Genomic DNA, 16,326 nt, shown 5'->3' with positions numbered 1-16,326 from the left:
CAGCAGGACAGTCCACATACACTGCTACTCTACCAGAGATAGAGGAGGAGGAGATGGCTGTTCTTCTGTTATTGTGCCAGACAGAGTAACGACTATCAGAGCAGTCCAGACTCCAGGACTGATCATTACATCCAAACACACAGTCATCTCTGCCTCCTCTCCTCCTGATTCCTCTGTAACTCACTGCTATATAAACTCCTCCACTCCTCTCCACCTCCCAGTAACAGCGACCAGTCAGACCATCTCTACACAGCAGCTGTTCCCACCTGTCAAACCTCTCTGGATGATCAGGATATGACTGATCCTCTTTCACACGTCACCTTCCTGTTGTTGTCAGACATTTTAAGTATTCTGTTCACTGTGTTTGTGTCCAGTGTAAGTTCACAGGAATCTGACAGAGAGAACGAGACACAACACAGCTGCAGTTATTAACCAATCAGCACTTTGATGATGACATCAGAGGGTTGAATGAGTGATGTCACATTAAAAACACACTTACACTTCCTCAGACCTGGATTCAGATATCTGACTCCAGCAGGCTCCACCCTGGAAGGAGGGGGCATTGCATCACTCTCACACAAATGTACAGTTGGAATTTACTCATTTTATATTCATATTTGGGCTGTCAATCAATTAAAATATCTAATCCAGTTTAATTTCCTTTAAAGTGTCCAATCACAACAGAAGTTATGTCAGGACACTTTCCAGATACACGAGGTCTAAGTCAGGATTTTATTTCATAGTATGGAAAACAACCGTCCCCTATTACTATTATTATTATTAAAACTAATTCTATTTTTTTCTATTTCTTATACTTTATGTATATCTTTTCTCCTATGTCTACTTAATGTGTTTTTGTGTTATTCTGATGTGTGTACATTGTCTTATTTTTGAGCTGCTGTATTTCCCCAGTGTGGGATTAATAAAGTCTGTCTCATCTTAACTTATCTCAGGGGTGTCAAACTCAACTACACTAACCGGCAATTTCCACTGGATGCGGAACGTCTGCGGAACGTCTCCGAAACGTCAACGGAGTCATTAGGTTTCCATTAAAGTCAATGTTTGCATTTCCACTGACTGCGGAACGTCTGCGTCCCTATTCCATCCCAGTTCCGTCAGTCTGCAGCCCTCCGGAGCAGATACGCAGAGCTTCTATTTTTGACGGACGACGGAGAGCTCGGCAGCAATTCAGCACACGGCAGATAGTGCGGGACAGGAAGTCAAGCACAGAAACAAAATAAATATCCGGTTAATTTTCAAAATAAAATACACCGTGCTCACGGCGGATCATATTTCCCTGCACTACACCTTGAAAACACAGCACAGAGTCGTTTCCCCTCTACTCCTCTGGATGGAAACAAACAGTTGTTGGTTTTGTGGTTCTATTCTACGTGAATTCGCGAGAACTTGTGGGTCCTCGTGACTACAGCTGTCAGTAACGGCCGCAGCCGTTCCGCAACAAATCCGGACCCGGTGGGTATTGACGGACGGCGGAGCACGCAGCAGACACGCAGCGGAGCCGGTCCGCAGCTGTTACGCATCCAGTGGAAATCCCCGGTAAGGGACACAGTGGAAAAGGAGAATCGCATCAAGGGCAAGACAAGTAGAGTTTATTTTCATGCTTTCATTTTGAAAAAGTCAAATATCTTTGACTGTATTATTCCATGTCTCATAGTCTTCTCACTTACAGTTTGGTCCACATAAAGCCCTTAGAAATCTTAGAATTTAGCAAATCAAGCAAAACAAAGACTACATTTCAAAAGTCGACTCACAGCAACCTGTTTCCACGCTTTAATTTAGAAACCTCTGCTTCTGTGGGAATTTCTGGGAGTCTCATAGTTGGCAAATCTACCAAAGTCTGCTTTAAGTGTCATGTAGTTGCTGTTTGAAAAACTATTTCCTGTATTTTTGTTTGCACAATTAGGCAGGCCAACATTTATTGTGAACCTAAATTGATATGTGGGAGAGAGAGAGAGAGAGAGAGAGAGAGAGAGAGACAGAGAGAAAGAGAGAGAAAGAGAGAAAGAGAGAAAGAAAGTTAGAGAGATAGAGAGAGAGATAGAGAGAGATAGAAAGAGAGAGTGATAGAGAGATAGAGATAGAGAGAGAGAGTGATAGAGAGAGACAGAGAGAAAGAGAGAGCGATAGAGATACAGAGAGAAAGAGAGAGATAGAAAGACAGAGAGAAAGAGAGAGAGAGATACAGAAAGAGAAATAGAGAGAGATAGAGATAGATAGAGAGAGAGAAACAGAGAGAGACAGAGAGAGATATATAGAGAGAAATAGAGATATCCTAAAAGCTTTCAATATCATCCTAAATTCAGGTATTTTCCCAGCTCTTTGGAAACAAGGACTGATAACCCCAATCCACAAAAATGGAGACAATTTTGACCCAAATAACTACAGAGGAATCTGTGTGACCAGTAACCTGGCAAAACTATTCTGCAGTATTATTAGTGGCAGAATATTACAATTCATTAGTGAACACAATATCCTAAGCAAAAGTCAAATTGGATTTCTCCCAAAATATTGAACTTCAGACCACATCTTTACTCTCCACACCCTCAATGACAAACAAATAAACCAGAACAAATGAAAAATCTATACAAATTGATTGAAATGGGTATTGGAGGAAAAACATATGATATGAAAAAATCTATGTATACAAACGACACATGTTCAGTTAAAATTGGCCACCAACAAACACATTTCTTTCCCCAAGAATGTGGAGTGAAACAGGGATGCTGCCTGTCCCTGACTCTGTTCAATATTTATATAAATGAATTGGCAAAAATCTGTAACTTTCTACATCCCCTGGTATCACTCTGGGAGATACTGACATCAAATATTTGTTATATGCTTTTTCATTTTTTTTTTCATTTTTCATTTTTATTTATAAAACAGGAAAAGATTAGACACAATGGGGCCTGGCTCAGTATAAAACTGATTTTCAGCAGGTTCCTGGCGATCTAGTCCTGCTGTACCCTACAAAAGAAGGCCTACAACAACACCTGGACCTCCTGCACAGTTTATTTCAGACCTGGGCTCTGACTGTCAGACTAAACAAAACCAAAATATTGATTTTCCAGAAAAGATCTAGGAATTACAGTAAACATCAATTCTATCTAAATACAGTTCAATAAGAACATGTGAAAAACTACACATTTTAGGTCTCAATATTAGTTCATCAGGTAGTTTTCAAATGGGTGTGAATGAGCTGAGAGACAAATCAAGAAGAGCATTTTATGCAATTAAAAGAAAAATCAAAACAGGCATTCCAATTAAAATGTGGTTAAAAATATTTAAATCAGTAATAGAACCCATTGCTCTATATTGCAGCGAAATATGGGGCCTACTCACACATTTAACATTTACTGAGTGGGACAATCACCTAATTGACAAATTCCATGTAGAATTTTGTAGAAACCATCTACACCACATTCCAAATAATGCCTGCCAAGCAGAACTAGGCCAATATCCCCTCTAAATTACAATTGAAAAAAGATCCATCAAATTCTACAACCACCTGAAAACAAAAGACCCCCAGAGTTTCCAATACAAAGCACTACAATACCAAGAGAGAAACATAGAGAGTCCCCTCAGTCAGCTAGCCCTGTCCCTCAGCTCCTTCACCTCACAGCCCTCACAGCCCCTGGACACTCCCCAAACCATCCGGACCAACCAAATCTGCAGACAAAAACAGAAATACATGACCTATTGGAAAGACACTACTAAACGTCAAAGCAAAATGGATTGTTACCTAGCCCTAAACCGAGAGTACACAGTAGCTGAACACTTGAACACCATACGTGACCACAGACTCAGAAAGACTCTGAGTAGGTACAGGCTGAGAGGACACGGTCTGGCTGTGGAAACACGCTGCCACAGGCAGACCTGGATTCCTCGAGAAGACAGGCACATATACTCACATCAGAACTCAGTTCCTTGCCAAAATTAAATGTAAAATCCCAGATTTTGATACACTCTCCAACCAGAAAAAAATCATCTACTTAGAGAAAATACTATGAGCGCTGTAGAAGCAGCAAGATATGTGAGTGAATGTCACAGCCTGAGAGACAACCAGCACAACAACACATAATATCTGTAGTTCATCTCCCCACAGTTTACTCTGCCTTCTCATTTAGTCCTCTACTTCATGGCATTGTTTTCTTTCTTTGATTCTTTCTTTTGATTGATTTGACACTAGCAATTTTACTGTATATTGATATACTGTTGTTGCTTTCCTGTTTAAATGTATTTATTTTAGTTCTCACAATTAATTGTATGTATGTATTTCTTCATTATTATCCTCAATGCTTTGGCAATATTGTTATTTCTGACATTCATATCAATAAAGCAATTTGAATTGAAATGGAGATAGAGAGAGACAGAGAGATGAGATAGAGAGAGTGACAGAAAGAGAGCGATAGAGAGATAGAGAGAGATAGAGAGAGAAAGAGAGAGATTGATAGAGAGAGAGAGAGACAGAGAGAGACAGAGAGAGAGAGATAGAGAGATAGAGATAGAGCGAGAGAGTGAGAGAGAGAGTGAGCTGATGGTGAGCATGTACGGACATGTGAATAACCTGATTTCTCTGTGTGCCATGTAGCCTAAACATCATGATTATGATCAAAAACAGGATAATCCTCATAACTGGAATATTCATGTCCATGTCAACAAATATGTTACAAACAACATGCTAGATCTGTGGGTTAAGCGATAGCAGCGTCCATAGCAACCAGCAGTTTATCTACGGCAGTGGCAGGCTGTGTATTTTACACCTGGGCCTTCAGTACTATCCTACAGCAGTTAAATCACCTTTGAATAATCTCACCATAACACTATATTACCATGTGGAATAACGTGATTTGATAACTGCTGTGGCCGGGCGCGCTGCCACACGGGTGACAGTGAACGTCAGGGGCCTAGATGGACCAGACCCGGCCGGCAGAGGGTGGCTCTAGGGACGTGGAATGTCACCTCTCTGGGGGGGAAGGAGCCGGACCTTGTGCGGGAAGTGGAGCGCTACTATTTAGATCTGGTGGGGCTTACCTCAACTCACATTCTTGGTTCTGGAGCCATAATCCTGGGTAGGGGGTTGGACTCTAGGGTGTGGGGATACTCACAAGACCCCGGCTGAGCGACGCTATGTTGGAGTTCACCCCGGTGGACGAGAGGGTTGCCTCCCTACGCCTGTGGGTTACCTAACTCTGACTTCTGTTTGTGCCAAAAAAGCTTGGAGTATTCGGCCTTCTTGGAGACCTTGAATGGCGCTCCAGTGGGGGACTGCATAGTTCTACTGGGGGACTTCAACGCGCACGTGGGCGATGATGGAGACACATGGAGAGGCGTGACTGGGAGGAATGGCCTCCCTGATCCAAACCCAAGTGGTCGTTCGTTGTTGGACTTCTGTGCTAGTCATGGATTGTCTATAACGAACACCATGTTCGAACATAGGGATCATGCTCATAAGTGCACTTGGTACCAAAGCACCTTAGGCCAAAGGTCAACCCTGGATAAGCGGACAAAGATGGATGGATAGATAATGTGATTTAACAAAAGGCTCAACACCTAGAGTCACCTAACACACTACTGCAGAGACATGAACAAACACTGTGTGAAGCCATCACTTTCACGCATCACATATGGTCAAGATGAATGGAATTACCAAAGAAACCAAAACAAACCCACAACTACCGGTCATATTTACTCATACGGTGACCACAAAGAAATCAAAAATACAAATAACACAATCAGCGATCAACACAAATTCCAGCCAAGCAGTGGTGGCTTAACACACGTCACCACTGACACTGCCCAAATCTTTAACACATAAAGCAAGCAGTAATAGCTAGGAAAATCATTTCACTAAACAAATTTTAAAAATGTAAACAAACTGCAGCGTGAACAATATTGAAAATATATATATTAGTTATTTTAGGCCTTTAATTAAAAAAAATATAATTCTATGATTCTGACAATCTCTTGGCCAGCAGAGAAGGCCTTGCTGACCCTGACAGCTCACCTCTGATCTACAGATTGAGTTATAACAATGAATATTCTGATTAATACCTGATGGCTTGTGGGTGAAATAACATAAATAATGAGGAAAATATAACTGCACATAGCAGACAGCACAATAGACTATGTGCACATTTACTCATTGTTATCATTAGATGAGTGTCTCATAGAAAATAATGTATGCACAGTGCGTACAGGATTGCGGCTGCCGGCGCGACTGACACACTATCATATAAAGAGACCCAACAATTCCCCCAAGAGCAAGTATTTGGTGCAACAGTGGACCTTTGTCTGTAGGGAAACATGAACAGTACATCACTCTCACACACACACAAACACACACATATCTATACATTAATATATATATATATATATATATATATATATATATATATATATATATGTGTTGGCACCGCAGGGACTAAGGAAGAGCGTTTTGAGAGACTTTTTGAAGTTAGAGTTGGTAGTCTCCCAGTACAAGAGGAACTTAGAGAAAAAACTGGTCCGGATATCAGTGTACGCCTCTGATCGATCACATGAGCCAGGCAGCACTGGCAACTGACCTTTTAAACCTCTAGCTAACTAGTCTGCCGAAAAAGTAGATTAATGCTTAAACCACACACTCTTCTCACAGCGTAGAAAGCACATTGAATTGTGCTAATCTAGGCTAAATCTGTCCTGGACCTATTTGTCGAGTTGAAACTGAACCACGGACAGTTCCTTTAACATACAGAGATCTGTGCAAACTACATAAATTATTAACAACAGGGAGTTATCATTTTAGTTCCTGGAGATGTTCTCCTTTAAAACCTACACAAATATCTCCTTTTTGTTAATCAGTGTTTGTACCTGAGAATGTCTAGTCTCCAGAGTGGATCCTCCAGTCCTGCTGACAGTAGCTTCACTCCTGATTCTCCTGGATGATTGTAGCTCAGGTCCAGCCATCTCAGATGGGAGGGGTTGGAGCTCAGTGCTGAGACCAGAGAAGAACAGCCTTCCCCTGATATCAGACAGCCTGACAGGCTGCAAACACACAGAACAACACACAGGAACCCTCTGTAAACACGTGGAGCCATGTGTTAGATTTATGTTTGTTTTATGTACAGGTACATTTTGGTCCAGATTTAGAATACACCTTTAAAATCAACTGTTCTATTTAAATATTTAACAACAAAAGTAAAAAATGGAAAATCCTCATGGAAAGTAATTTTGAGTCTTGAAATTAATAATTATATAATCTTATTATTAATCCTAATAATGAATAACTACTGCCCAAGTTTATCATATCAGCAGACACAAAGCAGCTGTTTTATCAACTAAGGTTAGTCAGATTTTAAATGGGCATCAGTTGAATGGGTTAATGAATCCTGACCTGAGAGTTTCCAGTCTGCAGTGTGGACTCTTCAGTCCATCAGAGATCAGCTTCCCTCCTGAATCCTGCAGGTTGTTGTTACTCAGGTCCAGCTCTCTCAGACTAGAGGACTGGGAGCTGAGAACTGAGGACAGAGCTTCACAGCTTCTCTCTGACAGGTTACAGACACTCAGTCTGGAGAGACAACAGGAAGGAAACAACTTATTTATATTTAACTCTTGTTGAAAGAGTATTTCTTCATGAATAAATCCCACTTACAGAGCTTTGTTGGAGGCTTTGACCACTGGCAACATCCTCAGAAGAGTCTCCTCTGAAGCAGAGTATTTCTTCAGGTCAAACACGTCCAGATTGTTTTCTGATGACAGTAAGATGAAGCCCAGAGCTGACCACTGAGCAGGAGACAGTTTATCTATGGAGAGACTTCCTGAACTAAGGGCCTGTTGGATCTCCTCCACTAGAGAACGATCATTCAGTTCATTCAGACAGTGGAACAGATTGATGCTTCTTTCTGCAGACAGATTCTCACTGATCTTCATCTTGATGTACTCGGCTGTTTTCTGATTGGTATGTGACCTACTTCCTGTCTGTGTCATCAGTCCTCGTAGGAGATTCTGATTGGTCTGCAGTGAAAGACCCAGGAGGAAGCGGAGGAACAAGTCCAGGTGTCCATTTGGACTCTGTAAGGCCTTGTCCACAGCACTCTGGTAGAACTGTGTTGATTTGTCACTGAACACTTCAGACCATGACAATGTTGTTTGTTCTTCTGCCAACAGGTTGACTCCAGAGTTGATGAACGTCAGATGGACATGAAGAGCAGCCAGAAACTCCTGAACACTCAGATGGACGAAGCAGAACACCTTGTCCTGGTATAGTCCTCTCTCTTCTTTAAAGATCTGTGTGAACACTCCTGAGTACACTGAGGCTTCTCTGATATCGATGCCACATTCTGTCAGGTCTGATTCATAGAAGATCAGGTTGCCTTTCTGCATCTGCTCAAAAGCCAGTTTTCCCAGAGACTCAATCATCTTCTTTGTCTCTTTATTCCAGTTTGAATCGGTCCAAGCACCTCCACCATATTTGATGGTCTTCTGTTTGGACTGAACCACCAGGAAGTGGATGTACATCTCAGTGAGGGTCTTGGGCAGCATTCCTCCCTCTCTGGTCTCCGACACCTCCTCCAGAACTGTAGCTGTGATCCAGCAGAAGACTGGGATGTGGCACATAATATGGAGGCTTCGTGATGTCTTGATGTGGGAGATGATTCTGCTTTCCTGCTTCTTGTCTCTGGATCGCTTCCTGAAGTACTCCTCCTTCTGGGCATCAGTAAACCCTCTGACTTCTGTCACCATGTGAACACACTCAGGAGGGATCTGATTGGCTGCTGCAGGTCGTGTGGTTATCCAGAGATGAGCAGAGGGAAGCAGATTCCCTCTAATGAGGTTTGTCAGAAGCACATCCACTGAGGCAGACTTTGTAACATCAGTCAGGATCTCAGTGTTGTGGAAGTCCAGAGGAAGACGACACTCATCCAGACCGTCAAAGATGAACACAACTGAGAACTCTTCAAACCTGCAGATTCCTGCTTCTCTGGTTCCACTGAAGAAGTGATCAACAAGTTCCACTAAGCTGAACTTTTTCTCTTTCAGCACATTCAGCTCTCTGAAAGTGAATGGAAACGTGAACTGGATGTCCTGGTTGGCTTTGTTTTCAGCCCAGTCCAGAGTGAACTTCTGTGTTAAGACTGTTTTCCCGATGCCAGCGACTCCCTTTGTCATCACTGTTCTGATTGGATCATCTCTTCCAGGTGGGGCTTTAAAGATGTCTTCTCGTCTGATTGTTGTTTCTGGTCTGTTTGGTTTTCTGGATGCTGTTTCAATCTGTCTGACCTCATGTTCATAATTGACCTCTGCAGTCCCTCCCTCCATGATGTAGATCTCTGTGAACATCTGATTCAGAAGGGTTGGGTTTCCTGCTTTAGCAATCCCCTCAAACACACACTGGAACTTCTTGTTTAGGTTAGATTTGAGTTTACGTTTACAAACTCCAGCAGAACTTCCTGAATGAATACACAACAAAAAAGCTCATTAACTAATTTTGTAAAGAAAAAAGGAACATATTTTGATCCATCTCTGGAGACATTAAAAAACGTCCCATTAGTCCAGCAAGTTAAATCTTTAGAGAAATCCTCTTACTGCGCTGCAGAAGGTCAGCCAGCTCATCCTGATTCATTCTCCTCAGGAAGTGCAGTGTGATCTTCAGAAATGCCTCTCTGCTGCTCCTCTGGTCGTCATCCTCACCCTTCCTCTGACTCTCTAAGCATTCTGGGTAATCTGGACACAGAAGCTTCTGGATCTTCTTCATCTCGTTCTTCACAAAAGTGATGATGTTCTCCTCCAGCAGCTGGAACCAGAGATTATATGAATGACTTAATCAAACTGAAATCATGGAAGCAAACATCAAGTTGATACATGAAGATACATGTTGGACAGACTGACAATCCACTGGTCTGAAAAGTTCTGCATGGAGATGATTGTGAACAGAATAGATATAAAAGTAGTTGGTGTGCCTGTACAGACCATAAATATGGAGTCCAGGTGTGTTTGATGCTGCTGGGCAGACTGACCACTGGGAACCTCTGAGCTGTCCTCGTCCCCTCTGTGGTGGAATCAGGAAGAATTAGCTCACATCATGTCTGTCTACACAGACACAAACACAAGGTAAGTTCCTGTGTCTTAAAGTGTTGATTACAACATTAAATCAGATGGTTTCCCCTGACATGAAAGTGTTGGTGGTACTGCTGACCCCACTGTCAATCAACATAAAAAACTAAGAAGTAAACAAGGGCTACAACATGGTTGGCCTAAAGGACTCCTGCAGCAGCAGACTGGTATGATGATGCCAGGAGGTCTGCAGCTTCTGTGGTCATGGAAGCAAACATTTGTAGGTAGAAGAAGTTTGGGGAGTCAACGGTGAAAAACTTTCTGTTGGCTTCAAAACTTTCTGTTGGCTTCAAAACTTTCTGTTGGCCTCAAAACGATTGTGGAAAACCATCAGCCGACTCAGGAGGGTGAAGCAGAGCTTAGATAGTCTGTTTGAAGTCGGGGCGAACTGCTGACCTCTACTGAGGATACTGTTGGATGGTGTCGCCGTGGTCCTGCTGCACTCCCTGCTGAGCTCAGCGATGCCCTGCAATGTCATGCTGCGTCCTGCTGAACCCTGCAGCTTCCCGCTACATCCAGTCACTGTTCCATTATTAATGTGACTACTATCGCCACTGTTCATCACACCCCCAACCGGCTCGTCAGACACCGCCTACCAAGAGCCTGGGTCTGTCCGAGGTTTCTTCCCAAGAGGGAGTTTTTCCCGCGCCACTGTCGCACTGCTTGCTCTTGAGGGAATTACTGGAATTGTTGGAATTGTTGGGGCTTTGTAAAATATAGAGTGTGGTCTAGACCTACTCTATCTGTAAAGTGTCTCGAGATAACTTATGTTATGATTTGATACTATAAATAAAATTGAATTGAATTGAATTGAAATTGAATTGGTTCAACAGTGGTTCCATCCGTTTTTTTTGCTTCCCCTTATTGACTTCTGATCTGACATCCATCCATCTGGGTATGGTTGTGTTACAGCTTCCACAAAAGTACTCAATGACATTACATCCACATTAGTTACCAAACAACACTGTGCTGTTATATTCACTGATCTTTAACCTTCCTCTCTTAGTTATGCTATTATAATTCTAGACTGCTGCGGAAGTTCCTTCCATCCTATGACACCCTGAGCTGCTCTCTCCTTTCATTTGTTTCCTTTTGTGTGCATCCTTGTCCCAGAAATGCTTGTTACTAACCTAGCTCTGGGGAGTTCACTCCCCGGAGTCTCTGCAAATGTCCACTCTGCAAATGTCCACTGCATCCACCCATGCTCTGCTGTCCCACGCTACATCCCGTAACGGCTATGACATGAACTACAACGACTACCTTTGTAGTCACTGTTCCATTATCTTTATTATGACTATTATTGCCACTGTTCATCACCGCCTACCAAGAGTCTGGGTCTGCCGAGGTTTCTTCCTAAAAGGGAGTTTTACCTCGCCACTGTCGCAATAGCCACCGCTAATGCTTGCTCTTGAGGGAATTACTGGAATTGTTGGGGCTTTGGAAATCATAAAGTGTGGTCTAGACCAACTCTATCTGTAAAGTGTCTCTAGATAACTCTTGTTATGATTTGATACTATAAATAAAATTGAATTGAATTGACCTTGCCAAAGCTTTTGACTCCATGGACCACAATTCACACATTCACAGACTTAGCAGCACTGGTGTCACTGATCACTCACTGATTTGGTTTTCCAAATATCTCTCTCACCGAGTGCAACATTTAAGATTTGAAAACATTTTCTCCCATTCTCTTCTGGTCACCAGTGGTATCACCTAAGGCTCCATACTTGGCCCCACACTTTTCCCAATATACAGTACATTAATAAGATTCCTCAGACAGCTGGCAATTCACTCATTCACTTATATACTGATAATAAAATTCTTTATGTCATTGGTCCTTCCCCTGATACTGTTCGAGCTACCCTGCAAGATAGCTTCTTCCAACTACAGCAGTCTTCATTACAACTCAAACTCACTCTCAATACCTCCAAAACTAAAGTCATGTGGTTTTCCCGTAAGGGTACTACCCTTAGCTGCAATCTAAGGTCATGTTCAAGCTTGGTTTCCTTTACAGAAACCGCTCCACTTTTCACCACTTCTGCCAAACTCACTCTCATTTAAATGACAATTCTACCCATGTTAAATTATGGTGACACTATATACAGGGTTGCTTGTAAGACCAGTCAATTAAAACTCAACACTCTTTACCATTCTGCTATCAGGTTTGCCACAAATGCCTCCTTCAATACACACCACTGCCCCTAAATTCATCTGTCAACTGGCCCTCCCTTCACATTCGCCATTAGATTCACTGCTTCACTTTCATTTACAAGAACCTTCTTCGCCAATCACCTCCTTACTTAGGTCACCTGCTGCAGCCAAAGCCTGTCAAATACAAAACCCAATCCTCACTTCATCTTCAATTAAGCATTCCCAGAACCAACTCTCCCTCTGGTCTCGCATATTTTGATTCTGCTGCCACTCACGACTGGAGCGCTCTGCAAAAGATACTCAAACTGGACTAACTAATTTCCATTTCATCCTCAGACAAATTATCTTAATTTTATTTTATAGATGTGAGAATATAAATATACTGTATGTGAAGAAGAAAAATGTTGAAAATAAATTTCAAAATGTCTCTGGATACGCAAAAGTTAAAACATGAATCAGCAATGTTATAATATTAACAGCTTACTTCTTTTCAGCAGTGGGTTGTTGACCTTTAAAATCAATTAGGCCTTGATATGACTGGTCACTCTTGAAGGACACACAGCTGGGTTCAGGTTCAGCAGAGCCTGGTCTTTGATGGATCCTGTTAATTTATAATACAAAAGATGATTTGTATTATTCAGACAAAAATGGCTGGAAATACAAGCAGCGACTAAAACAAGATTAACACAAAGATGTACAATAAACTTTACAAAAAGTGGGTTAAAAAGCTAAAACACCAGGGAATATATTGGACCAAAGAAGATCCAATATATAATTAAAGTCAAGAGTTGAAGATTTTAACTGGACAGCTTTCAGATGTGTGAATATAAATGATGTGAAGAAGAAAGATGCTGAAAATAAACTCCAAAAACTTCTCTGGATACATAAAAGTTGAAACATCAATCAGCAATATTATAATATTATTAAGAGCTTACCTCTTTTCAGCAGAGGGTTGCTCTCCTTTAAAGTCAGTGAGGCAACCATGTGACCAGTCACTCTTAAAGGACACACAGCTAAGTTCAGTTTCAGGTTTAGGAGATTCTGGTCGCTGCTGGGTCCTGATAGAAAAAGACTTTTATTTAGGGTCACATGTTCAGTTAAAGTCTACCTGCATTAAAATATAGTATGAATATGCATATAGGCCTAATTATTAAATATTAAATGCCAATAATGCTTTACTTTATGTCCAAAACTCAATAAAAATATCTTTTGAAATCAGAATTAAAAACAAATCTAAATATTATATTTCAAAATGTTGTCTAAACAGAAAGATATTTTGAGCGAGACAGGAAACTATTTTACAAAAATATTCTCATTTCAGTCATCAACTACATTCATTCCTTTCCACAAAAAAACACTTTATTTGAAGGCGTGTGCATGAGACTGACACAAAACAACCCAGACGGGACGTAGTTACATCCAATGAGACTCGTTCCAGTTTTCTGGATGTTCACAACTCACCTCAATCTTCTCTTTAGCATTTCAATTTCACTTTCCATTGTTATTCTCTCCTTCTGCCATTCAAGTCTCTCCATCAATCCTCTCTCATCCATTTCTATTCGCCTCTCTCTTACAGGTCTTTTTTAAAGTAGTGGTGGCTCCATGGACCGGTGACTCTTCATGGATACACAGCTGGGTTCAGGTTCAGGTTCAGCAGGGTCTGGTCTCTGATGGGTCCTGTCAGAAAGAGAGGAAGACCACTTTTTAATCTCCAGAAACAGAAGCTGCTGGAGAAACTAGAAGCTATCAAGCAGAAAATAAATTCTGAAGCTCTTCACTGAATAATTTCTGCTCTCTGGTCATCCTGCTCTGTCATTCATTATCTCTATGGGAGAACAGGAACATTGGAAAGACTCCAGGAATAATGTCATCATTACAGACATGGTCAAAAGGTTGTGTAAAACTCGGCACATTTTACGGATGGAAATTCTTCATGAATCCCGACTTTTGCGAGGAATGTTGCGACGGCAAATTTCACCATGCTTCACTGACCCCACCCATCTTCAAACTCAGCCTTCATTTAGATCTCAGCTACAGAGCTGTAAAATTTTCTGACTGCAGCCTCACGGTTATGACAGACAGACGTATAAACACCTGGCAAAGTATTTAAAACCTCATCTGTAGTAATTCATGCTACTACATGCTGTAGATTTATCTTCAACACAAGTCATCCAAACTTTCTCAGGAAATAAGAAGTGAAGAAGAAACATTATATTTAACATTACAGAGGCAGTTGTTAAAGTATTAAACAGCAACGTACAGTTTCTCACACACACACACATACAGCCTTTAGAAATGAGATCAGACACTTTCATTATTTTCAACTATCTCTGAAACAAAACGGAATTTAAACGGTGCCAGATGATGTTAGTTTAAATTAAAGTATATATATTTTAAACGTTACAGACAAGTTAAATTACCTTCAGCTGGAGCTTCACACAGAGAGAAAAATCTGCTTCACAAACTCTGGAAAGTGAAAGTAAACTTTAAACAGGAAACAAGAGGAAACACCCAGAGAGGCACGGCTTCAAACTAACCCATGTGGTGCACACGATATATATCACAGCCTTTACTATCATTGGATGGAATTGAACTAACGCACATCAAGTGTAACAATAAGCATAGTTGCTGAATTATTCATAGAAAGAATACAGTTCTTGTGGAGTTTTTAAAATTGAGAAGATAAATTTGAGAAGGGCTTGGCTTCTACCGTATAAGTACTGTGTGTCTGTGTGTGTGTGTGTGTGTGTGTCCCTGGTGGCCGTGAGAGGTTACTGCTTAAATATCACCTACAGGCAGATCACCTCCCAGATCGACGTCTCTACAAACCCTTTTGCAGTATCACCGTGTAATTCACCATACACTTCACTGTGTACTTCACCGTGTATGACCGTACCAATATGAAACATGAAGTCAGAATCAGGACGAAGACGTCGTCCAACAATCAGGAGGAACAGTGAAGATCTGTTATACATTCTTCATCATCATCACCATTATCTTCATCATCATCATCATTTTCATCATCATCATCTTCATCTTCACCATCATCATCCTTTTCATCATCTTCATCATCATTTCATCATCATCATCTTCATCATCATCATCTTCACCTTCACCATCATCATCACCATCATCATCTTTATCTACAGTGAGGTTTCTATAGTAACAGTTAGTTTCTAAGACGTTAGTTGCTGTGGGTAGCGGGAGAATGAGGACCCAAATGCAGAGGGAGGCAGACAGGCAGGAGATGGTGGTACTCAGGGATTTAATATCAACAAAAAACGGCAGTACAAGGACTGGAAAACTCACAAAATAATAAACCGATGGGCAAAACACAAGCAGGAGCAAGCGGGCACACGCAGGAACAAACACAGGGCACATGGAGGAAACACAAGACGATCTAACAAGAGACAAAGGGAACACAGAGGATAAATACATGAGGGGATGAGTAAATCAGGAACAGATGAGCCAAAAGGTGAGATACATCAGGGTGGGGCAGGACAATCAACAAAGGAGGGAAAACACAGGAAGTAAACTGGACAAGACAAGACAGAAAACCAGACTAACATAATAAAACCGGAAACAGAACACAACCAGGGAAAATCACAACACGGAACACAAAATATACACAGACCACAATACAGGATACATCAAGACAACCGGGAACAGAAATAAACAGAATGAATATACAAACATAGGAAACCCACAGAAATCAATAATACAGGCAACAGAAATAAACAAACCGGTAACAGAAATGGCCATAATCATCACAGAGCCACCACCTCAAGGGGCGGATTCCAGACGTCCCACAAACAAAACAGAAAACAACCCAGGGAGGGTGACAAAAGTCCGGGGAAGGCGGAGTGTCCATGGGGGAAAAGCCACTGGGGTACAGGGGAGCGGAGAGCCCCGGGGGCACAGGGAACAGAGAGGGCCCCGGGGACACAGGGAACACAGAGGGCTCATGAAGGCTGCTAGCCAGCTTGGGCCCAATGAGGGTTGCTAGCTAGCAGAGAGTCAGAGAGGCTGCTAGCAGGCCGGGAGTCTGGGGAGAGGCTGCTA

The 16,326-nt window shown here is 41.7% G+C and overlaps 1 protein-coding gene across 1 annotated transcript; it reads right to left on the bottom strand.

Annotated features, from left to right (window-relative positions):
* Positions 1-351: 351 nt before the first annotated feature.
* LOC120572059 (NLR family CARD domain-containing protein 3-like) lies at positions 352-14,716 on the bottom strand. Its single transcript, XM_039821261.1, has 10 exons — positions 14,685-14,716; positions 13,726-13,941; positions 13,200-13,322; positions 12,749-12,865; positions 9,970-10,048; positions 9,586-9,793; positions 7,652-9,449; positions 7,394-7,567; positions 6,871-7,044; positions 352-391 (listed from the first exon to the last, which is right to left on the bottom strand). Exons 2-10 carry the CDS (start codon positions 13,815-13,817, stop codon positions 382-384), a joined length of 2,775 nt encoding a protein of 924 aa, XP_039677195.1. The 5' UTR covers positions 13,818-13,941; positions 14,685-14,716; the 3' UTR covers positions 352-381.
* Positions 14,717-16,326: the final 1,610 nt, after the last annotated feature.

The sequence above is a fragment of the Perca fluviatilis genome, chromosome 2 (genome assembly GCF_010015445.1).
Source record: "Perca fluviatilis chromosome 2, GENO_Pfluv_1.0, whole genome shotgun sequence".
NCBI lineage: Eukaryota > Metazoa > Chordata > Actinopteri > Perciformes > Percidae > Perca > Perca fluviatilis.
Note: the sequence above shows the minus strand (reverse complement) of the source record. Positions and strands in the feature narration are given on the sequence as shown.